The 26,093-nt window shown below is 40.7% G+C and overlaps 1 protein-coding gene across 4 annotated transcripts in view; it reads right to left on the bottom strand.

The window, feature by feature from the left end:
* clip1a (CAP-GLY domain containing linker protein 1a) overlaps window positions 1-25,616 on the bottom strand; it is a 27,868-nt gene extending 2,252 nt beyond the window's left edge. Inside the window, exons 1-26 of one of the 4 annotated variants that reach the window (XM_008289855.1) lie at window positions 25,485-25,616; window positions 21,109-21,406; window positions 19,770-20,335; window positions 19,030-19,154; window positions 18,706-18,922; window positions 18,388-18,585; window positions 18,195-18,286; window positions 17,879-17,939; window positions 15,172-15,276; window positions 12,887-13,795; window positions 12,560-12,676; window positions 12,294-12,351; window positions 12,112-12,195; window positions 11,801-11,957; window positions 11,485-11,650; window positions 11,085-11,300; window positions 6,911-9,364; window positions 6,007-6,144; window positions 5,703-5,809; window positions 5,418-5,538; window positions 5,261-5,313; window positions 3,740-3,857; window positions 1,780-1,930; window positions 1,609-1,661; window positions 850-855; window positions 162-289 (exon numbers count right to left, since the gene is read on the bottom strand). In XM_008289855.1, the coding sequence (XP_008288077.1) occupies window positions 162-289; window positions 850-855; window positions 1,609-1,661; window positions 1,780-1,930; window positions 3,740-3,857; window positions 5,261-5,313; window positions 5,418-5,538; window positions 5,703-5,809; window positions 6,007-6,144; window positions 6,911-9,364; window positions 11,085-11,300; window positions 11,485-11,650; window positions 11,801-11,957; window positions 12,112-12,195; window positions 12,294-12,351; window positions 12,560-12,676; window positions 12,887-13,795; window positions 15,172-15,276; window positions 17,879-17,939; window positions 18,195-18,286; window positions 18,388-18,585; window positions 18,706-18,922; window positions 19,030-19,154; window positions 19,770-20,335; window positions 21,109-21,199 (6,491 nt within the window). In that variant the 5' untranslated portion in view covers window positions 21,200-21,406; window positions 25,485-25,616. The remainder of the gene's footprint in view (window positions 1-161; window positions 290-849; window positions 856-1,608; window positions 1,662-1,779; window positions 1,931-3,739; window positions 3,858-5,260; window positions 5,314-5,417; window positions 5,539-5,702; window positions 5,810-6,006; window positions 6,145-6,910; window positions 9,365-11,084; window positions 11,301-11,484; window positions 11,651-11,800; window positions 11,958-12,111; window positions 12,196-12,293; window positions 12,352-12,559; window positions 12,677-12,886; window positions 13,796-15,171; window positions 15,277-17,878; window positions 17,940-18,194; window positions 18,287-18,387; window positions 18,586-18,705; window positions 18,923-19,029; window positions 19,155-19,769; window positions 20,336-21,108; window positions 21,407-25,484) is intronic. The other 3 variants (XM_008289856.1, XM_008289857.1, XM_008289858.1) reach the window with 3 other exon arrangements.
* Between the last annotated feature and the right edge of the window lie 477 nt (window positions 25,617-26,093).

Here is a 26,093-nt window from a genome sequence, read left to right as displayed (position 1 = left end):
AATGGATGGATGTATATTGGTTTCAAATATCCAGCATCTGTCTTTCTTGAGTACCTATAATCGCATCGGCCCTGAAACAAACAAACAAAAAACCCCACACACACATATCGGTTGATCCCTATTTAAGTGGTCTGAGACAGTCTGCTTTGAGTGCCACGTACCTATCATAGTTATCCAGCTCACTTGGATTATTCCCATTCAGAGCAGCAGCTGCCATTTTCTCCAATTTGTCCTTGAGTTCCTCATTCTTCCTCTGGAGGTCAACAATGACTGAATTCAGGAAATCAATCTGTGAAGGAGATAAACAACAGTAGCATCAATCCTGCTCCTGGCGTATAATCATCTACTGTCCATCAGCAAATTTCCTTGCTACTACTAGTTATTCAAAAGTTAATACTACAGTTTATTTAGTGTATTATGTGCCACTGCTTTGCCTCCCTTTTACAAGGTCCATAGGGACTATGAAGATAGTGAGATAACAGTGACTATGCCTCATCATATCTCCAAAACACGAGCCCAATCTTGATTAAGGTAGTGAACTGCCACTGTGGGTTGTCCTCCCAAGACAAATCAAAGCTTGGAATGAGTCACTAAAATACCCACATTTAATGAGTGTCTCACTGAGTAGAAGTAATCTTTAACAGATGTCTCAGCAGTAACTTTCCCTGGGAATTTTAGCAGAGACCTCACTCAATGCTTAAAGGTATTGATTAATCAAGCTTGATTCATCTTGGGAAGACAGCTTGCATGTAGTTTTCACACCGACTGCAAAGTGATTCAACTGGATGAAACATAAGAGCCACAGTGACAAACATGCACAAGTGAAGCTGATGAAAAACAGTAACAAACCGCTGCCTGATGGTGGTGTAGCATTGCCAACATCAGAAACAGGGCAGAAGAGAGGAGTTGGAATTTAAGAAAGAGAAGGAGGGGGGGAAAAAATGAAATTCAAATTAGGACCCACCTACTGCCAGACAACACACTCAAGTCATCACAGACACAGATAATACAGTATAACATTTTAGAGTCAACACAGGAGGCAGGTGAAAGTTGTGACACTGAAAAGATAAGATAAGCCTTTATTAAGAACTGACACGCTACTGCGGTTGAAACGCTCACAGCGGCGGCATGATAAAGTTGTGGTACCGATTGATGGGTTGCACCAATCATCCCTGTCAGAGCTGAGATGACATCAGAAGCTGCATGTCGTTTTTAATGACATTTCCAATCAATTTTGGCCCATTTCACCTCCGTAAAAAACATTATACTGTAACAGTTATGAGTCAACATTCTGAGTCTAGTGCTACAAGCAGACATTATATTTAGTATGTCATTTAGTGGCGTTTTCGTAGTTGGTACTAAGTAAGCAGCACAGTCATTCACAAACAACATTCAGTAAGACTGTTTCCATACGACTGCCCAAAACTGTGATGACATGTAAATGCAATGAGGACAAGTTAGTGTCAAACCAGAAAATTCTATGGGCAGGGTAGGAAAGCATCATTACATTGAATGTATAGATGGAGGAAAGAAAAATAAAGAAAGAAAAAAACTCCACCTATCCACACCTAAGGTTGGCATTATCGGCATGAGTGCAATGGTACACACCTGACTCTCTGCAGTCTCCTTATCCTCCCTCAATTGGTCCAAAACCGCATCACCTGCAAAACAGGAGTAAACCAGATAATCCTTCTGCTTTTTTTTCCCTCACCTGAAAACGAACCCATCTTAGTGCTACCAGACATGTTAGCTGTGACCCTGAGTTAAGTCCGGAATTACCTGAGGACTTGTTGATGGTGTCAGGCCCTGCAGCCAGGTCCTTCTCCAGTCTCTGAATACGCTCCTGCAGATTAGCTTTGTCCTGCTCCAAGGCCTGAACTGTACCCTGCAGTGTCTTAACTGAGGCACTTTCCCCACGCAGTCCAGCCAGCTGTGAAGAAAACAAACCGTGCTATTAAAAAAAAAAAAACCTGGAAAATGTTTGATTTCTTTTTGCAAATTATTACTCACTTTAAAAACATAATGTTTACAGCAACAAGTGAAATTCCTAGAAAGGCATCACTACATCTGAACAGAAGTTGTCCACAAATGCTGGCAGAGGGGCAAGACAAGCCATTTTAACATTTACCAACTAGACTCCATATGTATTGCACATTCAGTTCTTACTATTCAAAAAGAACAATTCAGATATCAAACGTCATTCCTCCTTGGATAAATGACATTGTGGATATCTGCAGCTGAATTATGAGAAGTTGTGATTCAGTTGCAGATGCTAATCCTGACTAGTCATAGTTCTACTTTGCAGTGTCTTTAATTCCCCTCAATACAAGTAATCTACATTGCACTATTTAAATACCTTAAATAAAGTTTGAATGAGTCAGAATGACGTTGTTGATGACCTGAAATGGAAATATAATCAACAAAAGATATCTCAAACCGTAATGCTGCCCATATATGTAGTTAAGCGAGAAATTACGAGAAGTATGAGGAAGCAGCTTGCTTCTCGTAGCATTTCCGATCTCTTGAGCATCACAGCAAGCGCCATTACTTCTGGTAACACTGCTCAGTTGCCAGCTTTCAACCTGGTATGAGCAATGTCATGCACAGTAGTTCAAAGTAGTCACAATCAGGTTCGAGATATCTGATCCTACGGTTTTGACTAGTTCAAACAGAAATACAGATATCTCACTGTGACTAGTGAGAATGTCATTATAGATATATTAAAAATAAGATTCAAAAACGTCACAGTGTAATTATGTTGAGTCGCAATAACATTGCTGATATCTGTTATTTTAATTGTGCATTGTCAATCTTAGATAATAAACTGCTTGCCAAACCACAGGGACCCTTGCGGACTTGAAGGAGATGAAAAAAATCTACATCACTCAGACCTGAGCAGACCCTTTTGTACTTGCAGCAAGTATAAGACTGTCTTAAGAATGTCTCTGCCAGGTCTGATTGCTTTTTGGAAGGAAATGAAGCTTAAAGTTAAATATTGGATTTAACAAGCTCTAACATGCTGTTAAAAGCTTTGAACAAGTCCCTTCTTGTGTCTCTAAAGCTCACAATTTTCTAAAAAAACTAAAAGTGTTGAGATTTTGATCCAAAAGTACATTAAATCAATAAGTCATGAGTACCGCAAATTCTGGTCTATAAGCCACAAATTTTTCTAACACGGCTTAAACAATAATGCGGCTAATTTATGGAGTTTAAGAATTTGCCTCAAGACAAAAGTGACGTTGAGAGCGACCAGGAAAGAGAGACTGAGGAAGTGTGTGACAAAGCAATTCTGAGGCTGTTCAAGTCCGACACTGAAGATGACGACTTTAGTGGTTTTTGTGCGCAGGAGGAAGATGAAGATAGCGTCAATGACTTTTCCCAGTAGGCTACTGTATTTTTGATTTTTTTAACCAGCTGTGTAACAGGCACACAAAAAGCATTTACAGTACGTATATGTGTATGTTTCTGGTACGTATTTCATTAAAAGTTTAAAAAAATCTTTCTGTGCAACATCTTTCTGTGTAAATATCTCATGTTACAACGTGGACACCTGCAGCTTATATACAAGTGCGGCCTATATATGTACAAAATTAGTTTTCTTTTTAAATTAGTGGGTGCGGCTTATATTCAGGTGCGATCAATAGTCCGGAAATTAAGGCATGTCCTTCTAAATTCTCCACCTTTTGTCAATGATCTGTGGTACCAATAATAAGGACAACATCACGCATCAGTTTCTTACCTCACTCTTCAGCTTTTCCACCTGCTGGTCCTTTTCTGTGATTAAGGCACTGTTTTTATGGGTGGACTGCTGGAGGGCAGCTTTCTCCTTTTCCAACTGCTCCTTCAAGGTGCTCTCACTATCAAACACACAGCACCAATTAAATATCACAGTATACAGTGACTACTGAGGGCTGTACTACGAAGTGAGATTCGTGGGTTATCAAGGTGCTTAAAGTCAGAGTTTTCAGTGTCACGAAGGTGGCTCTCTTTTTACCTGGTTAGATCTCCATGGTAACTGATGCTGTGGCGTGAGCAGGTTATGTTCAGAGTTTAGGATTTAAATCAGCTGGAAAAAGCGTCTCCCTTTAACTAAATCGTTTACTATTATTTATGAGTGATACAGATTCTCAGCTGAGGGAATGTGTTTTATCTGCAAACATGCTGAGCTGTGTGTTACTAATATCACTGAATGAAGTTGAGTAGTTACAATATCACACACTGTATATATTGCATTGCCATGTGAACCTGACATGTATTTAATTGGCGATGCAGAAATCCCATAAATATGTTTTTATGTTTGGCTCTGATTTGCTTTCAAGTCCGTTTATAGCAGCTGATACAAAACAGATCAGAAAACTGATTATTCTACTGGTATTTATTACAGAAAATATTCAATCAATAACATTCATTTCACTTTGATTTGGCTAAAATTTAAAGTGATTTCCTGTATTATGGGACAGTGTCAGACCTAAATGTACTTCAATACAAGATCATGTTTAAATATAACTTTAACGTGCAGCTGTCAGTTGGAAACAAACGACTGCATTGGTAAAATATTATATATTAACACATTGACAGTTTTCTACCAGCATTTCTGTCTTGCACCATTTGCAGTAACGGTGCTTTTTACCATCAGAATCTGAAGCAGAAAGTCTGAGTTGACAAAGAAAGTTGATAACCACCTTCGTGATACCCTGATTATCCCTGATTGCGGCTTTTGTTTTCGTCAAGCTGGCTTACACAAAGAAAGCCCCGCTATGTCAAACTTGCTTCGTAGTACAGCCCTCAGGAAGAGAAAAAAAACAAACAATTGTTCTATGGTCATTTGGTCAAATTTTGCTTAAATGGGAGGATGGCAAGTGCCAGTGTATGTACTGATAAAATGAAGAGATACACAGCACAATGGCTAAAATAAAACAAAAACAAAGAAAATGCGTCAAGCAAATGGGATGGGGCATTAACCATCTGCCTATGTACATGTGGTCAATATATTTGTACTATAACATGATGATGACTGATATGACGTAATATTAAAAGGCGTGAAGTACCTGAAGGCATTGTTTGGCAGGCTTTGAAGGAAAAGAACAGCATGACATTGACTTTATCACAAATGCTCTGCAGGTTAGCAAGCGTGAAGCAGATGAATCTAAGTGTGCTTATTTTGACAACGGACTTAAAAAGTATTACTGATAATCGTGGTGAATATGTACATTTCTGAGAAAAATCACCTGAATCACAAAATGATAGTGCATTCTCTCACCTTTGCTTTATCTCTTCCAACTGCTTTTTAACTTTTGAGTGCTCACCCTTGAGCTAGGAGCACAATAAAGAAAAAAAAAATCAATCATCATCACCAGAACAACAGCACGCAAACGTGTAGGTTTATAAAAGGTTGTTTTTAAAATAAAGTATTGCACCTTCACAATATCACCCTGGTCTCTGTGATTGTTATCAAGCTCAAGAGTCAGCTTGTTGTTCTCATCTTGGAGCGTCTGCAGGGACTGCGACTTCACAGAAACTGCCTCTTTAAGCTCTTCACTGAATAGACAGAAATGTTCGAATTATTCAACAAATTCTGACAGTTAACGTAGAACACATATTGGCTTGTCAACTCTTCTGTCATGATTTGCTGTAACTCACTAATTGTATTGAACTACTGAAATTTAAATCTGACAGATTTAATACAGTAAAAATGTACTCACATTTCCTGGCACAGACTCTTAGTCTTCTCAGTTTCTGTGCAAAGCTGCTTTTTAGATACATTCAGGTCTTCTTGATGTTTGGAATTCTCTTTCTTCAGAGATTCCAGCTGAAACGATAATAGCACGTGCATTTAAAACTACAGGACATACATTATTTATCTTTATTTAACCAGGAAGGCCCATTGAGATCAGAAGGGAGACCTGACCACAAAACAAAGAATTTACTTTTCCTCTTACAATACTGTTTGATGAGAAAAGCCACTTGACTACCAAAAGACTACATTACTGGTATTTCCCTGCTTACCTGGGTCTCCGTTTCCTGCTTGGAGCTCTGGAGCTCTTCTAACAAAGACTGGATTTTGTTCTTCTCCTGCATCAAAGTGGCTTTCTCTTTTGTCAGCTGTTCCAGAGCCTCAGTAGTCTTGCCAGAAGCCTCCGTAGCCTAAACGGTGCATTAGTAGAACATTCGTTAAGACCAACAGCTTGAATTTAAGCGCAGCGAATGGTTGGTTGACATAAACACGTCATGACCTCAAACAACCAGAATAAAATATCTGCAGGTCATTTGATAAAGCTACACAAGAATGTGATTTGAACTGACAGCCAACTGTATCATTTAATTGTCATTTTGATAAATTACCTGCATGCATAACGAAGTAGCTGTTTTAACTACTGATTAAGAAATGATTATACAAACCTCAGTTCATTTTTTTGAGTGCATTCTGATAGACAATTAACAACACAAACATTACACTAAGGAGAAAAATAATTAGTATATACTCTAATATACTGACTCTAAAACCTGTGGCCTCAGAACGGACACTCACGACCCATTAGGTTGTGTAATAGGTTGGATAGGACACAAACTGTCTTAGGCACGGTGTACCTTTAAAGACAGTCTGGGTAGGTCTTAGTTGGAGTCATCCATCTGATGGTGTGTTTTGACTTTGAGTGCAATAAAGATCATCTTACACCCAAAAAAACAATATAACCCAGAAGAATTTAGACTAACATTTGATCACGTTATAAGCCCACAGGCAAAGGCTGGGAGCTAAGGGTCATAGACAGCGATTAGTAAACGGAAGATGAAAGTTAAACATGAATCTAAGAGGAGAGGGAGACAAACCAGCAAGCATGCAGTGAGGAGGTGACATAGCCCCAGCCATTCTACGACGGTGAGTCAGTGATTACTACTGGAGGAGGAATACCTCAAGCTGCTTAGAAACTGCATTTTTTAGCTGTGACTCGAGCTGCTTGACTTGCTGGGCGGCTTCATCTCTCTCCACCTGCAGAGCATCCTTCTGAGCAGTTAGATGTGAGATGCTGGAGGAAATTTCTTCTTTGACAACGGCAGAAGCCGATACCTCTGCGACGGCGTTCTTGTATTGCTTTTCCAGATTGTCTTTATCAGTCTGTAGGGCCTTGACATCAACCTCTAGTTGTTTCTGGCTAGTCTGCAAACCCTCCAACTGTTTTAGAAGCTCTGATCGTTCTGCGAGCCAATTTTCTTTGTTTGTGTGGAGAGAAGAAACCTCCTGCTCTAATTTACAGCGGCTGGCTGAAAGGTCCTCCTTCTCTGTAGTCAGGAGAGTCATCTGTTTGCTCATCTCTTCAAGCTTAGCTAAAAGCTGTACTTTATCTTCTGCTAACTGACTTTTTTCTTGCTCTTGCTGCTTCGTTTGTGTTTTCAAAGCCTCCATATCCACCATAAAGGACTTCTTTTGCTCATCTGTATTCTTAAGGTTAGAGGATATCTGTTTATTATCTTCTGTAACTTTGGACAACGCTTTCTGCAGTTCCTCAATTTGTTTGGAAAGACTTTCCTTGTCAGATATTGCTTTATTCCGTTCAGTGGATTCAGCCTGTAGCTGAGTCTCAAGGACATGCTTGGCCTCTGACACCGATTCAGCCTGATGCTTAAACTCCTGGATCTCCTGAAGACGGTCCTGGTTGTCTTTCTGCAAGGACTGCACTTTTTTATCAGCCTCAGTCTGCAGTGACTGAAGATGCTGATAATCTTTCGTAAGCTTTTCCACTTGTTTAACAAGCTCCAAGTTAGCCTTCTCAAAATCCATTTTTAGTTTACTATGCTCCTCAAGAAGTTCAGCTTTGCCCTTTTCAAGAGTTTTAATATCCGAGCACTGTTTCTGTAGTTCATTTTGTAGGTCAGACTTTTCTCGTTTTAGAGAGGTCATCTCTGCTTCAACCTCATCTTTCTGGTGTTTGGTTTCCTCTAGCATCGTTGTTAAATGAGCTTTCTCTTGAACGAGGTCGGTGTTAGTTCTGGAGGAACTGTCCAATTGGTCCTTAGCAGTTCGGATATCACTAGCTAGCTTATCGCGCTCAAGTGACAAAGCATTTTTCTCAGATATGGCCTTCGTGTGTTTCTCTTCTAACTCTCCCTTCTCCCCTGCCAAACGCTCGCAGTCCATTTTCTGCTGCTCTAGCGCTGAATCCAGGCTCATCTTCTCTTTCCGTAAAGCATGCAAGGCCATCTCAGTTTCAGAGTTCTGAAGGCGAAACGCTTGCTTCTCTTGCTCAAAAGATGATAATGCTTCTTTAAATTTCTCATTAGACTGAGAGAGTTGTTCTGAGGAGACTTGAACCTTCTCCTTTAGTTCTTGTATCTCTCTGAGGAGCTCTTCTTTCTCATTCGACACTTTTCTTTGGCTCGCAAGTAGGTCTTCTTTCTCCTGCAGAAGGTGAAGCCTTTCAGAGTCGGTCACCTGACTGCTCGTCTTGAACTCTTCCAACATCTGAGCCAAGCTCATTTTTGAGGCTTTGAGTTCCTCACATTCACGGACATAGCTCTCCAAATCTTTCTTTGCGACACTGAGCTTTTTCTGGAGCTCCTCCTTCACTGTCTCAAGGTTCTTTTTGTCCAACACAGCAGCACTGATTTCAGAGGACATCTCCACTTTTTCCTTTGTCAGTGTTTCTGCTTGGGCCTGGAGCTGGGTATTCTTCAGTGTTAGGTCTTCTTTTTCTAGGTTCAAGGATTTAAGTTTTGCCTGCAACTCAGCATTCTTAGCATCAAGAGACTTTTTGGCATTTCTAGCAGCATCTCTCTCTAATACCAGATTGTCTTTCTCAGATGTGAGCTTTGACTTGCTTTCACTGAGGTCCTCTTCAAGCCGGTTCCTCTCCTTGCAGACGTTGTCGTAATCCTCAAGGAGTTGCTTCTTTTTAGACTCGATTTGCTGGATGTCCTGCTGATGCTTCACAAGAGCAGCATTTTTTTCTGCATTTTGTCTTTGTAGCTCCTCAATTTGGGCCAGGTATTCACTATTACCATGCTTCAGGTGTTTATTTTCAGCCTGTGCTTCTTGCAGAGAGTCTTTAAGCATATCCAGTTCCTTGTTTATTGAAACCCTCTCTTCATCTAAATGCTTGCTGTTAGCTAGCAGTTCCTCTTCATGTTTGAAAAGTTTATCTCTGGTTATTAGCAGTTCTTCATTCTGGACTGAAAGTTGCTGGTGACTAATCTCAAGGGCCGAAAGCTTAGTCTGCACATCTAAAAGCTGCTTCTCTAGTTTGCCTTTCTCACCCTTAACATCCTCACTTTCCTTTGACATATTTTCCAGATCTAGGTTCAGTTTTTCCATTTTTTGGGACAATTGTTCAATATCATGCTTGTAGGAGTCAAGCTCAGCGGAAAGACACTGGAAAAACAAAAGTGAAAGGGGGGAGAAAAAAAAAAAGGAGGGAAATGTATATACAGGGCAAAGTATGAATAAATCCAAAATAAACCAAGCAGATATGAACACAAGTGATATGCAAATGGAAAGGTTAAGCTGCAGAAGCATCAAAAATGGCAAAAGACCACACCAGAGCTTATACCACAACGATCTCAAAAAGTTTATGGTGAAACATTTTCACTTCAGCCCCAACTTCATTTAAATAAATAAATAAATAAATAAATAACAACAATGCCAACAAATTTGATTGGGTGCCAGAGTATATGACTACTTTATCATGAGCAGCATCACTGTAAAGGACTTAGCTATAGACAGTTTCTGTTGGGAACTCTGTTGCAAAACTAAGTGCTGAATTTCATTTTCTCTTACATAATAACAATGGATGTTAATTTCCGGACTATAGAAGCCACTGTTGCCTCCTATGATGATTTGCTGGAGAGTGAAAATGCTTTCATGAAAAAGCAGGCTGATGAACTATGCTGGGAGGGGTACATCAAAAACGCCCTATCACCTAATGGAAAATTAAAACCAGTAGTTGAAGAAACTTTTTGCACAGTTGATACAGAAAGTATTCAGACTTTTTGTGCGTTTGAGTTGCAGAGTAAATTTTAAATTAAGAAAACTCCTCCTCCAACATAAAGACTTGACAGATCTCAGAGAGTTTAAGCTCTGTTGCAGTGACTACTGGATTCTTGGTCATCTCCCTGACCACAGATCTACTTGTTTTGTTAGTCTAACTCTCCTCTTTAGTCCTGGTGGTTCCAAACCTCAAATACTGTGTTTCTGGAAACATTTTAGAAATCCTGTTAAACCCTTGTCCTGATTTATGCCTCACCACAATTTAATCGGGGAGTTCTTCAAATTCATGGCTTCTCTTATGCCCTGACAGTAAGCAGTGTAAATTGTGGGACCTTGTGTGTGCCTTTTATAAACTACATCTAGTCAATACAATTTGGATTTCAATCAGCTTCTAGACATAGCTCTGGGATTATTAAATACACCAGGATGGATCTCACTAAAATCGAGTGGCACATGTGATAAATTGTAGTTTTTTTTTTGTTGTTGTTTTTTTTTTTACTTTTAATAGGTTTGCAACTTTCTAAAAATGTTTTTGCTTTGTCATTTTTGGTTATTGGGCGTAAACTGATGGCAAAAGTAGCAATTTTTTTCTATATCTTTCAGGTCATACATTTTTTGCAAAAAGTGACTGGGTCTGAATACTCTCTGAATCCATGATAATCCAAGTTAAAGTGAACATCAGCGCTGCCCTGTGCATAAATATCCATAAAGCAGCCTGAGCAAAACAAACAAAACAAACATAAAAGTGTAAATGATTTCTTTGACTTTTTCAATCACCGCAAACTTCTTATAAATACAATGAAGGCATCATTTCATCTGGTGTACCCCTGCAAGCATATACCGTATGGTACCATCCAATGTAGCGCTAGTTATGAGCCTTAATGTGAGGGGGGAATGAACAATTTATCACAAACAATATGTATGACAGTAAATAAGAGGAACTAATGATACACATTAGTCCACTAATGTTAAATGACCAGAGATAGTTATACAGATACATATAGCCCTCCATCGTGTATTTTAAAAGCTTGGTTTCACATTCTGTCATTCTGCCAAAATGTAAAACGTGCAGACTCAACATATGTGCTGTTAAGTTTGTGCTTACCTGAACCTGTTCCTTGTATGGCTGCAGCTCAGATACCAACTTCTCTAGCTCTTGGTTTTTGTTCTTGGAGGAAGAGAGATCCTGATTCAGCTTATCAACCTGAGTCTGCCGCACCTCAAGTTCTTTTACATGGAGCTCTGAAGCCTGAGAGAGGGACTTCTCATGCGAAGCCTTCAGCTCCTCAGCCAGGGTCTCACTCTGTTTAACTGTCTTCTCCTAGAAAATGGAAAGAAAGAAAGGCAATATTTAAACACATTAGAGCATTGAATCGTTTTTATGCAGCCAGTGACTAAAGGATACACTTAAGTGGAACATTTTCCAACGAGTAGTAAACAGTTTATTGAATATTTTAATACCTATAAAACTATTTTAAAGTGTGTGATTCTCATACAATACTAACCAAGGTAGTAATCTTCTCCTGAAGGCTACTTATTTGAGTCTGATGTGTATCTCTGGTTTCTTTCAGCTCCTGCTCTTTGTGGGACTGTTCCTGCTGGAGTTGTTCATTCAGGTGTGCTGCCTTCTCCTTCTCCTCAGCCAGTTGATTCTGTAACTCCTCAAGTCTCCTGTGTGATGACAAAGAATGAAACAAAACCAGGGGATCTGAATACTAGTAACTTGTCATAGGGAAATAAATAGCCCATTCCAACATGATTGGTATAATTTGCTTTGTGTAATCAAGTAACATACAAGAAGGGAATCGTGAAGAGTGTTACCTTTCCTTCTGCATTAGGTCCTCATTCATTTTGGTAAGCTGTACTGAACTATCACCGGATGCCTTCATCATGTCAGAAATATCATTTTCCAGTTTGCTTTTGTCCTTCGAAAGCTGCTCAAGCTTTTCATCTGCAGCTTTCAGCTTCCTCTCCAGCCCTGATTCAATACAACATGAGTTTATTCATGATGCCCAGAGGTTGAAATTCAACAAGAAAGGGGAGGAAAAAATACTTTGATGCAATAGGGCAAGAGTGAAAGCTTCTTTTCTGCAAATACTAAACACAGGGCAGTGCAGTAGTAATGTGCTTACCAGCAAGCTGACTTTTTAGAGACTCTGATTCCGTGGTCAAGGATATGCACTGCTCCTCCTTCTTACTGAGCTTCTCAAGTGTTTCTGCAGAAAGAAAAAGGCCAAATAGTAGCAGATGATGTGAACAATTTGAGTAATAATATTTGATTCTCTGCACAAAAACAACGTATTATACCACTTACCTTGCATAGTTTTTGCAGATTTACTCTGCTCTTCTGTGCTTTCGCCAAACTTTTGTTTCTGCAGGGAGAAATACTATTTTTGTCCATGATTTTTCACATTTAGCAAAAAATTTAAGGAATGCGAAGCCAAATGTCAAAGACAAAATGAGTGTAGCTTCAAAAAAAAAAGTGATGCAAGTATGACAATATCCAACAAGTAAAGAACCAATAACTTCAATCCTTCATCGTTCTACAACCACATTCAAAAATTAAGCAATAATCCTCACCAGGCCTCCGAGCTCTTGTTCCAGGGTGTCCTTCTCCTCCTTTACAGTCGTCAGACTCTGCTGTAAGGAGAGAACTTCCTGCTGTTTGCCCTCCAACTGAGAGCTCAATTCACTAACCTATAGTCAAGTAACAAATACAGTAGGCAAAAGGGCAAAAGCAAACCATGGATAATATGCAAATCAAAACAACATATTAGCAAAACAATGGCTGATAACTGTTTCATGAAAATACTAAACTACTCTAACAGAAGATACTACTTGGCAAAAACACAGCTCATACAAAAAAAAACGAGCAGAAACATGGTCATCAGGTGAATAAAGACCTACCTTTGCACCCTGGTCGTTTCCTTGGCTCTGTACCTCCTCCAATTGCTTCTTTAGAGCCACGAGCTCCTGGTTACTTTGTGCTACTTGGCTGCGCAGAGCCACCATTTCTGCCATCTGCTCTTTGGTTTCTCTGTCCTTGTCTTGAGCCTGTTCTGCCTGCGATGTTTCCTTGTCCTCGAGCTCCTTCACTCTAAGCTCGGCAGCATGAAGCTTCCCAAGAACATCCTCCATCTCCACAAGGTGCTGCTCTTCTGCTCTCTCAACACTGGACCTCAGTGAATCCTCCAGGCGCTCCTTGTCCTCAGTCAAAGACAACAGCTGTGCCTTAAGCGCCTGCATCTCCTGAGTCCAAGCTGAGGCTTCCGCTTCATGTTTAGCTCCAGCATCTTCGAGTGCCAACTTGTGCTCCACTTTTAGCTTCTCTAGTGCACTTTTGGTTTCTACAAGCTCTTCTGTCTGGGCGCCTGCACCTTTACTGAAGGACACCTTCAGCTCCTCCATGGCTTGCTGGTGAGAGGCGACAGCAGACTCCAACTTGGAACGCCACAGTTCAACAACGTCAGCATTCTCCTTCTCAGCTTGGCTTAAGCGCATCTGTAATTGCTCTTTGTCACCAGAGAGCTTTACAGATGAGGCCTGAAGCTGGGCAACTGTCTCACTCTGGACTTTTTCTTGAGCCTCCAGCTTCTCCTTGTATTTCCCCAGCTCTTCTCTCTGATTAGCTTCTTGAGAAGCCAACTGATCCCTCAGAGATTTTATCTCCTCCAGGAGTGGAGAAAGAGTAGAGTTTGAATCCTCAGAGCCCTCCTGCATCCCAAGACGCAGCTGCAGGTCAGCCACCTCTCTTGTTCGCAGTGAAAGGTCCCGCTCAAGCTCCATAATACGGGATCTTTCAGATACAGTTGCAACCTTCAAAAGCAGAAATCTTGCATTTAAAAATCTGTCCCAGTCTGACATATTGAAGCTGTACTTACACACTCACACTTAATCACACTTTACTGTTACTAAACAAATGAAAAACGTATTAGAAAAGTGAAATAAAATACAATACTGCAACTGTGCCGTTGTAAAACTCAAAAACTGCTCAATTTGCTTGCTTAATGAAGTAGGCTTAAAAACTCTTGATTCCCAAAAAAAAGGCATTATACTGACCTCTTGGGGTTATAAAGGAAATGGTCCAAATAATGGAAGTGAACACTGAAAGCATGTATGGAGCTACAGCAGTGTGCAAGACATTTTCCACCATCCATTAAACCAAAACTTCAAGTCTATAATTTGATGCTGTCATTGGACTCATGATTTTGTAGAGTTATGAACTAAAAAAGAAAAGGCTATATTAAACAACCCCCAGAGAGCCCTGATGTTTTCGATTTTTTTATATATAATCCATGTTCCAAATCTTTTGTATATTCCAGTCTTCTCAAACATGCATTTCTTGTTTCTACGTCAACATAATAATTAACAGTTTGATTAAAACAGGAGAATCATTGCATCATAGAGACTTTCTTGCTAAAATATGTAAAAACTACAGCCCTCATCCTCAAAACTAGATTTTTACTCCTTTTGACTATAAGACCATAGGGGAGGACAGGATGCATAGTCTGAGAGGTGGAGCAGGTTTTAGACTATCAAAACACAGGGACACCAAATAAGCAGGACAAATGGATGCCAGGAAGGACCGGGGAAGTAGAACATAGGATAACTGAGAAAATGATTAACTGGGGACGAAGGGGAAGTTTGTCTGTCTGGTTAAGCAGTGATACCAGTAAAGCAAGAGTGAGTTCAGGTTGGCCGTTGAAAAACAGTGGAAGTGAAAGAGCTGTCACCTTAGACAGCTGAAAGGTAAGTATGGTTAATGTTAAAATGATTAAAACAGAAATTCATATTGTGAGCGTAATCATTTTGAGTGGATCCATTTGAATGTGAGATAGGTTAAAATTTGGAAAATGGTTAGAAAATGAATCTACAGCTAATAACAAAAATTGTAATGCTACATTTGACAATCGAACTCTATGTGGGATAGACTGAGTAAAGCATTTAAACAAATCTAAGAAAAGCATTAGTTTGCTATTTGATCTATTTTTTAAAGAACAGAGCAATAGTTTCCTAATGTAATGCTGAAAAAAAAAAAATCATTTGTATGGTACTCATTCACCACAAGCTCATAAAACAAAGCTCCAGTTACTGCTCAGCACCTCTCAGTAACCCTTGGTAATTTTGTGGCCACTGTCCTTGGCCCAGGCCCTCTTTCCCAATGCAGCACACTGCAGAGCAGAATTCATTACCCTAGTGTCTTCTAACTCTCTTTGGAGTTTCTCAGCTTTGGTCTTTTCAAAGAGCAGGCTCTGTTCAAGCTCCTTAATGTGGGCATGCTCCAGTCTGGTCTGCGTCTGTTAGTAAACAAGGGGGAGAGGAAAAGAACACACCAGTGCCACCATCACATGCCAGCCCAACGCAGACAGAGAGGGAGGGAGACAGGAGAGAGGATGGAGGGGGGTTTGGACAATGGTGGTGATGGTGTGTGTGTGTGTGTTTGTGTTTGTCTGTCTTTGTGTTTTACTTGTATTTAAGGGATTGGGAAAAGGGTACTGGGTAGGTGTAGGGAGTGGTGGATGCGTAGAAATGAGAAGACACCCCCATGCAGAACTTTCAGGCTGTGCCATCAACAGCTGCAAATAGGGATTTTTGTGAATGGATGGTAGGAAATACGAGACAAGCAGCAAAAGAAGGGGGGGCATGTATTATGGATGTGCAGGATGAGTATGAAGGAGGCAGTTTAGGAGTAACCATGCAAAACTGACACCTGGTGAATAAAGCACACTGATTGTTATGATACACAGAAAATTTGATAATGTGTGTCAAGCCAGCAAGTAAATAAAGTTAAAATGACTTCGCCACAGCATGAAGACAACGCAGTGCTGGCTGTTTCTTGATCTCTAAACTTCAATTCTGTAACAAAGTCAATGCATTGCATAAAGCCTAAGTGATATGTTGATTTAACGTTAGAAAATCAATAATAAAATATATCTTTTTGCATTTATGGTCTTATCTTTATACCAGATTAATAGAGCCTGTAACATTATCAATAGCCACACTGCTTTATCTCCTTGGTGATAAAGCCATTGTTCACACTCGGTATTGTAAGTATTACTGTACAGTAAGAAACCACCAGTTATCAGACCACCATGTGCAAGACTTGTGACCAACTTAACAGAGATCAATCAGTAACACAGAAGCATGTTGGGCTCAAGAAAGGTTCTCATTTGACTTCTTGGTATTGTGCGTTAAGAATAACGATGTTAAGGCAACTTAATGAAGCTTTTCCTGCCACAATTTCGTGCTTCTAGTCTTACATGATACCCAGTGTATGTTAACTCTAAATTTCATTTTGAAAAGGGGAATAGCACTTGTTTTAAATGTTATGCCCATAATCTATTCCAGGTCTTTCATGGAAACAGCTGGATTAAATGAGCTGTCATGTCTAGCTACCTAACTGATGAACCACATCCAATCAATTGTAGCAGGAAGGATGCGATAAGGAAACTTAACACACGTATGAGATCACTCTGTTTTAAATGCATACATTTACTTCAACACTGTATGCTCTCATTGTTCATTGTGGAGCAAGTTATAATGTAGCCTGGCTCGTTTATCCATTTGTTTAAACATTACATCTGAATTGTGATGAGTGTTATTCCCCTTTGACTGCAGTGGGCAGACTGAATTCAGGTCTGTGACTGGGCAGTGGAATGACAAGGGAGCATCTCCAGTGGTTCCATGCTGAGCACTGGACCAACATGAAAGACGAGGACGAGAAGGAAGAGAAGCAATAAGATCACATCATTGAACAGGGAGGCACTGAGGATTACAGCTCAACATTAGTATACCTTCAACAGCCTGAAGTTAAAAAGCATTTTTTGAGTTTGGCCTCTTCACTGTTTTTGTAGCTGTAATTTAAGCCACATGCATTTTTTATTTTATTAATATATCCACGACTGTGAGTAAGTACAAAAAACAGTTAGTTCACAAGTTTAAAGAGAAGATAAAGGGGTTTTCTAACCCTGTAGCCCTCATTTTAAAACATCTATTGTGAGCTTGGATGCCTTCAGGGTAACTGAGATGAGCCCCTGTGCAGCACTGTGGAATAAATGACAAATTATTTGATCAGATGTGAACACAGATCCCACTGGGCTCCAGTACGCATATCATAACATGGGATGAGAGCTTGACTTACTTGAGAAAAAGGCAATGAGTTCTAAAAGCCTACTTTGTTAAATCATTGTAAAAGATTATGTGATGGAAAAGGCTACATGCTCTTTCTTAACTTCCATAGCTTGGATAATTTGCTAGGACAGTGAAATGGTTTCTCTTTCATAACAGGCAAACATTAGCAACAACATTCTTTTTTTCCATAAATAATTAAGAACTTTAAGAGCTTCTTATTCTTACAACTTATCTCTCTACATTAAGTTTCTCACGAGGCACAAGTAACCGTCTTCCTGCACCACTGGATACATTTCACAGCACATCACCTAATCTATGATGAAACCAGTATCAAACTGTTCATGCAAACACAGACACCGAGACTGCAGAGGAGCTATCCTAACAAGAGGCAATGCAAATGCTCTGCATGGCCGTGAATGTAGCTCTGTGCCAAGGAATACTAGTTCATCCTGTGCAAGCTCAAATTGCATTGGACCTCCACTACAAGAAGACACAATGACATAAATCACTTTATTATCAAGGATAGAGAGCAAAGCTTATATAAACTTTAATTCTGAGTCGAAACCAGGATGTGGGGTAACTGGAGCAAATGCTGCTTCTTAATTAATACTAAATTTATATTCTAAACCAGAGGGACATAGTCAAGTATCCCTGTCATGATATTATTTTATAAAAACTGCAATCTTGCACTCATGAATACTGTGGTTTTCAAACATGAATTCAATAATATGTTAGTTGCACTGGTATGGATCTGTGTTGTGTATTTACCTCCAGGTCTCCTTTGGTAATACAAGCTTCCTCTACACGAAACTGAAGGTCCTCCACCTTCCTGTTTAACAAACAAAAATAGACTTAACAGGGAAACTAACAACCTCTAACCTATAGTGATCAGGAATGGGGCTAAGCCAACTCAGGCAAACCTCTTTCCTCATGACTTTATAAGACTGTATAAGAACAGCATTATGAGCTTAGGAGTCATTTTCTCTTTCAACAAACTAATGCAAGGATATTAAAACAACAGATCCCAACATACTGTCATGGGTGACTGTGTGTCTGACTAGTCACACCTGTGGAAAATTCTTACCTACGCTCCTCCTCCAGCTGATTTAGCAGCTCCACTTTGTCTTTGTCTGCAGCTTCTACCAAGGCACGCAACTGATCCATCTTTGTCTCCATCTTCAAAAAATAGGTCAGATGTTGGACAATAAAATTACCACAGGTGATATGGCAATTACCAGATTTTCTAACAGTCAATTAGGATCAGTGAGTGAGCTGACCTGCTCCTGATCGTCCCTGAGCAGAGTAATTTCTTGCTCCATCTCTCCAGCATGACTAGTGGCTTTGGCAACCTCAGCTCTTTCCATGTCCCTTTCAGCCATTAGCTGCTCAATATGTTGTTGCTTCTCCTTCAGTGCCTCCTGCAGAGCTGTGGTCCCTGAAATCTTTCGATTATACCTTGATGATGTCTCAGTTAGCTGTAAAAAGACAGAAAAGTAGCATGAGCAGCATTCATACTGTCAGGACAGTACTGCTTTAAGCAGATGTATGAGTACGGCTTCTGAATATTGTTGCTAGTGATTTTGTCCATGTCTCACCAGGCCTGTGCGGCTGGGCTTAGCGCTAACAGAAGATGCCACAGAACTCATGGTACTGATGGATGAGGCACTTGGGCTTCTCTTCAGCCCTGACGGTGTAGCCACTACTTTCCGAACTGTCGTTTTTGCTTTGGCTGGCGTGGTGGAAGGGAAGCCAATGCGTGTGACTTTGTGCACTGGAGCAAATAAGCCATACTTGGGTTGGCACTGAAAGTATCTGGAGGTCAGATAATAGAATACAGTCACAATAATGGATGGTTTGTGGTTGACACATAGAACAACTTGTCTTTTACTTTTTTTTACAGATGGTAGTGGCGATTGTACCTCGTGCCTGCTACTGCGCCATCATTCTTTCCCAAGGGCTCATCCAGTTCCACACCACACCACTCGCCTTTTGCAAAATCTGTTTCGCCAAGAAAACGCACCACTCCAGCTTTTGTACCACCAACCTGAGAAGAAAACACCAAACATTAGCCAACATTTAATCCTCTCAAGAGATAAGAGAGGCCAACAGAGTAATCAGCTTTGCCTGGTAATAAACCCTGAGTGAGATAATTCCATAAAAGCAACAGAAACACACATGTACCAGCTTTGAACAGATTGAGGCCAAATTAAATAACACTTGAAACCAAATATTTGTCTTTTGTCTTTTAACTATTTTAAATGTACAGCTGCAAGGTCTGAATGCCTAAATGTGGACATGGTGAGCACATTTCCTCTGCAGCCCATTAGGCATGAGTAACACTTCCTCTTCACATAATGTGCTACACAGCCTCCTGACTGAGGAAAGGCACATAAAAAAAGGGAATCTGGAAGGAGGAAGGAAGATGCTCATCAGCGTATAATAAGACCTACAGGACTGTACAACAGTATAAGTGCTTCCATAAACAGGTTTCATGTGCTAATTTCACTAAGATTGAAAAAAGGAAGTTTTCATGAATCACGTGAATCTGAACAAGAAGTGTTCAGCGTTATACAGACTCAGAGTTCTGTCACTTTGATGAAATATTCAGGTAAGAAGCCATATTTGTATTTTTTTTTCCAGATATTATGACAAAGTTTACCAAAACACGGTCACCCATCTTCAGTTCACGTTCCCCCTTCTTGACTGATCCAGTCTCTGAGAGGTTGGAGACAGATTCACTGTTCGTGCGTGCGAGGTTGGAAGATGGTGTAGCTGGTGTAGCCGGTGTAGCTGGTGTAGCAGAGGAGGCCTTCTTGGCTGACGTAGTAGTTGAGGGTAATGATGATTTAGTGGCGGGTGTCTGCGAGGCTACACTTCCAACCGAAGGAGTGGGTGATGCAGCGCGGGAGGGTGGTGCTGTCTGGGTCCCATTAGCCTCCCCCTCTGTGCGAGACAACTTGGATGGGCGGGTAAATATCCCTCGCAGGGCTTCGCACTGGAAGTAGCGCACCCCTGCAACCGACCCGTCATTCTTCCCGATCGGCTCATCTAGAACAATCCCAGCCCACTGTCCCGGGGCGAACTGTGTCTCTCCCAAAAACTGTATGTAGCCCGGCTTGTTCCCATTCACCCATACTCGCTCCCCAGTCTGGAAGTTCTCCTCAGTGTTCTTGGCATCTCCTCCACTGGCACTTGCAGCTGATTTGTCAGCAGCAGCAACTTTAGCTAAAAAGAGAACAGAGGTTTTGAAAAACCCATTAAGTAATTGCCTTGCATCAAAGAAGCAAATGTCATAAATGCTCTGCATCTCATTGAAATATCATGTGATTTGATGTCTACATTATACTATATCTTTACTTTTTCCCCTGCTTAAAAGGGTAGTGTAGCTGATCCTAGAGCTTGAAGGATTTTCTTCTTCTAGATTGCTTCTCAATCTAAACACTTCAAATAAAATATTTTCTATTAGACTTCAGTTATGTTTTTAACATCACATTCAGGAAACCTGGTGCTCCCAATCTCACTGTTTATAGAATGTATACAGTGTTTTCTCATCAATTATGAATTAATACATCCTAAAATAAATAAAATTAGGAAACAGTTAAATGTATTAGGCAAATACCAAAAAAATAATCTAATCTAGACACCTTGGAGCTGAAACAGGTGGTGCATTTGTCTCCTATTTTATCCAGTAATTTCTATCAGTTTTATCCATCAAATGAAAGTGAACTTCTCCTTTTGCTATTCTGGCTGAAGGTACAAGCTAAAAGCTATTTGATTAAATTACAAGGTATAAGACAAGTTGTATCAAGTGTGACTGAGCGTAATGCAAACATGTAACAAAAACAAATCTGGAGAAATGTGAGTCAGGATGTCAGATTTACAAGCCCTTTCATAACAGGACAAGAAACAAAATCAACATGATCCCAGCATCAAGGGCAAACTCAACAATGCCACAAGTATCACCACAAGCTGAAGAAGCTGGACACAGAGACTCTTACCAGCGCTGGGGTTGGTCTTGGGGGCTCCTGTTCCTGGTGGCCTGGCTATCTTGCTGGGCACTTTGATCCCACTGGGCTTGGCTGTACTCATATTTGCTCCTGTGATCTGACTCACAAGGCTTGTGTCTGTCAGTGGGTACAGACTGACCCCAGACCATGAAAACAACTGGCTGCAGCTCTGTGATGGCGAAGCTGTTCTCTCCGCTCCAAAATGAATTGAACAAAAACTAAAAACAAACAAAAAGAAAAACCAGGAAAAGGGAGAAGGGAGAAAAAACCGTTGTTTACAAAAGGGACCCTGTTTAGAAAGAGAAAGAGAGGGACAAAACAAGAAACATTACTTGAATGAGGTTCACTAAAATACAGTTTTACTAAGCATTGATAGTACCAGTTGTCTCATGAACCAGGAATCACAAAAGACTGACTCTGATTCGGCTGTGGGTGGTGTTGATAGCAATAATTTATCTTGACCAAACTAATAAACAGCGGGGACAGATATGTCTTCAAGGCATGCTCATTGACTTTGTTTTTGGAGCTCTGTTAATGGAGGCATTTTGCTTCTGTTATGACAACAGGCTCCCCAGTATACACAACGTCACAGTCACACCTAAAAATACCCTGTCAAAGGCCAGCCAATATGCAGTCTATGGTGCTACCATCATGAACTTCCAAACAGTCCATCATCTGCGACCTTGACCACAATACACACAAGTCTCTCGCTCAATCTATCATTCTGGCATCTAAAAAATCATGTAAGGCTGTCTGGCAGCTTTTTCTAAAACAGGATTATTCCAGAAACATGCCCACCACCCGCAGCAGATTATCCTGTTTGTCAGATTACCTCACCACAGAAACCGATTGGCTGAATGTTCTATTTGAGCAGAGTTTGCCTGTTGTTTGCTTGATGCTACGACTGGGTGTGCAATCACGATAAGCAGAACTACTGACACCTATTTCAGTGGAGGGCTGCTTCACACCAAGACCACCTCTGCAGAACAGGTGCACGGAAAGTCTAGAACACCACGTCTCATACTGATGATGCAATCATAAGCAGTAAACGCTACATACACACAAACAACCTGAAGCAGGGATAAGCTGCTTCATCAAAAACATGACTAAACAAATAATACTGAGTTTATTGGAACTGTGACAGCATGACAGGTTTACATGTATACACATGCCTCTCTCATGGTGACATTTTACCGCTTGACATTTTTATGTGATTAGCAAAGAAATTATTAATATTATCTATTTATATAATTACAAAAGGGTTTTTAATATTTGTCCAGTTTGTTAGTAGATTACATAATAACAAACTATTGTATTTTATAGAGTAACTACTCTAGATGGCTTGCATAATGTTCAGGAAATTAGTTTTAAATACAATCAGTCATTACCACAATTACTGATACCAAATGCTTGCAGTATCCCTTAAAAATGACAAAAACATAATGATTGCCCCACAAAAAATGCTGCTGGAAAGCTAAGAAATTCTTTAATGCTTTCGAAGTCCTTCAGTGCAACATAAACTGTGAAGTCAAAGTGTTGTGAGTCAGCCTGGAAACTTGACTTCACACGGCATAAATTTAATACAGGACTTGTTCAGCAGGGCCACACAAACATACCTTTCATTACTGAAAGAACCTAAGAGCTACAGTATGTTGGTTTGCCAAAACAACCAAGAAGACAAGCTCTCACACAACCTTGAAGATAATTCTCAGTAGACAATGAAGAGTGGCCATCAGCAGCCACGACCCAGTTTGAACGCGGTGTTCCAGTTTTCCCCCGCTGTGCCTTTGAATGATACTGATTAGTGCCTTCAGGTCATAAGGAGGCCAGAAAAAGAAAGCGTTTCAATGGCTGAAGACTGACTGCATGGTAAAAATTACAAGTCACATAAAGCAGCATTTGTGTGGCCTGGTGTATCTTTAAGTGTCTTTTTGGTACAAAAATACAAATTAAACTTTGACCAGTTTTATCAATATCTAGTTAGGCTGACCGATGAGCCTGTGGCACGGGAGAAGAATTGTTGTAGTCTGAAAAATGATATACAATATTTTGGATGTTATTATAGCAAAAGGTTAAATAGCAGAAACATGGGAAGACACCTTGCTTTACTACACTTGTCCTTTGAGTATTAACAGAGGATGTTTCAGCTGATTGGTGAACTGATGCAGTCAGCTAGACATGATCCACTTAGACGGAAGAATTTCCCACCGCAGTTATGTTAATCTTTTGCCACTGACTCTCGGTCTAATCTGTTGCCTGGGGAAAAGCCAAATTCCAAAGCTCTGCAAAGTTCAAGGAAATTAATACACTGATGTATCAACACATAAAATTCTTAAGTACACTTAAACTAAATCCCATGTAGTCTGCTTATTTCTGAAGTTTGTGAATATATACTAAAAGGTAGATACAGAACTGAAACTTCCCAGATGTCTGTATTAGCATAACCTACTTCTAGTTTCAAAATGATAGAAGTTCACATGGTCAGAGTCTCTCAAAGCAATGGGAATGAACAGTTTGGCCCCACTTGATGATTTCACTGTCCTCAAATATGAAAAGCATGTTTAAATTTGAAATTAATGTAGCATGGAGTAAACAGATAAATAACTTCATAATAGTGCTACATAGTTAAGTCGCAGCCTGACGGGAGGGTGCGAATGGTGACACAAGCCAGTGAACCTCATTCCACTTTGCTTTTCATCAGGTCAGTAAAAGCTAGCAACTTTTAGAATACTGAGCCCTGTTCAGCAGATCCAGATGTTTCTGACTGGTCTACGGCCACAGTCTTGGCTGTTGAGGTGTCCCTCTCAACTTCTGCTTCACACATGACACGAGCAGGATACGTTTTATGACATCCATAAAAGGCTTCCATCAAAAAACACCGTCACATCTTCAGAAGTTTGTATTATCTGATGTACCTCGCTCCCTCTGTTGCTTTTGTCATCTGAAGGCCAACTCAAGCTCTTCCTTTTTGAGGAAACATCTGCTGGGATGATTACGTGGGCCCCTGCTGGCACCGACACACGAAGGCGCAGAAAAGCAGCAAAAGGGGCAGAATGAGAGCCAGAAGCATCCTGTATCTTCAGTATTTGTGGATACAGGTTTTTAAAGTTATCATTCCTTATTGTCTACAAGCAGACATGAAAGTCTACCTTACAGCCTGTATATATCCACATCACCCTGCCAAACACAAAGTCTGACTCTTACAAGTGCGTCCAGACATAACAGAGAACTGAAATAGTCAAGTTTTCCACTGCAGCCCCAATGTCAAATCCAGACTTCCAATAGAGCGTATTTTTATATTTGTATTACAGAGATACTGGAAGATCAAACATAACAGCTTCTACTCCAGGGGGCTGAAATAAACAAATAAAGTCAGCCATTCTCTCATACATATCCTTGAGCATGTAAACCATACTGCAATCAGAGGAAAAAGACCAACAGAAATACAAATACAGGAGTGTCAAGGGTGAAAATGCCATTGCACCGCAGGGAAGCTTTAGTCATGCCATCAATCCAAACAAGCTAAGCTGCTTTCTGTCTGAAACTGAAAGACTTAATCACTAAAAGCCCAAGTCACACCTTTAAACTGCAAAACTGTGTAATCCAGACACTCCACTATTGCACAGCTGCTTCACTGACATATTCGCACGCTGTTCCTGCGAGGTAAATCCAGTTATCCTCAGGTCTGCGCACAGATTTAGCTTGTTTACTCGCCCTGACACCTCGGTCAGCAGCTAGCGGATTGAGAGCTGTCGATGAGGTGGCACATCTGGTAGAAGTGGACCCCGCAACACAATGTCATGTCGGCTAACTTACCACTCTAGCTAGCTGAGCTGTAGCTCTCGGGCGAGGCAAAAAAGAAAAATGGCAGTAATAGTGTTAAGCACCAACCCAAACACCTCCAAATAGCCACTAACCGTTCACTGCGGTGAGCTAAAGCGACTCAAGCGAATTCCACAAGTCCAAAAGTCTCCGCAATGTCACCGGAGCTCCAGCAGGGCACACTGCTGCTGCAAGTTGAGTCAGCGTTACAAAATGTTAGATTAGATCACCTGTATAGATAGCCACCAGTGTAATGTTGTTGTAACTTAACTGTCCCCTCTTCGGCTTAAATGAATCCCAGGATGTAATCAGGGAGAGGACAGACGTGATTAGGTGCTAAGTATCGTTAGCAGCGAGGCCCGAGCGGCACCAGCGAGCCGGTGGTTGGGGACCAACGGACGGGCTGCTTAGCTAGCGGGGGCTAAACTAACACCTCAAGTAACGTCTACGGCACCGGAACAACTTTCACCCGGCGGCCGCTCTCTCCCTGTTCAGCGGCCGCATACCGAGAGAAATACAAGAGCTCGGCGTGAGCTAGCACTCACCTGATATGCTCCTGTACGGGCTTCGCCTTCCGAGGAGAAAAAAAAATACACACAGCTAGCAAAGGCTAGGTGGAGAACCGCGACGACTGCTGCGCGGATCACACACACGGGAAGGCAGGCAGGCACAGCCCAGCGTACGAGCCGCCTGTCCAACGGCCGACAGGAACGTCAGTGGTGGGTGCCGACCAAAGATGATATGTTCAGGAAGATGGAGCACTCCGTCAAGCGTACAGAGAGCTTAAGCGTTACCTAGCCTGTTTATGAAAGTTAGTAATTTTACCCCCTAAAAAAGTTGCACTTACGCACCATCAGTGTCACGTGACTTTGCAAGAAGTTAAATGAGTTATTGTGAAGCTCAAACACGTGCTCGTGTATTTGCATAAGTATGCGAGGAGTGGGTGTATTTAGTATGCATGTATGCTCACATTACTGGGAATTTAGATTTCATACACATACATGTTTACTATCTGTACTAAGAAGCAGCAGATTCCTATACATGACTGACATTCATTATGTTGGGTAATCATTTTTTAAACACTGTATGAACACATGCCCTTTCTTTAAAGTTGTGTTTAAGATCTGTATTTCAAAATGTTTTTTACTTGGCAG

Source organism: Stegastes partitus, unplaced genomic scaffold, assembly GCF_000690725.1.
Source record: "Stegastes partitus isolate 25-593 unplaced genomic scaffold, Stegastes_partitus-1.0.2 Scaffold639, whole genome shotgun sequence".
In the NCBI taxonomy this organism is placed as follows: domain Eukaryota; kingdom Metazoa; phylum Chordata; class Actinopteri; family Pomacentridae; genus Stegastes; species Stegastes partitus.
The sequence above is the reverse complement of the archived record's forward strand: the minus strand, read 5'-3'. Positions and strand labels throughout refer to the sequence as shown.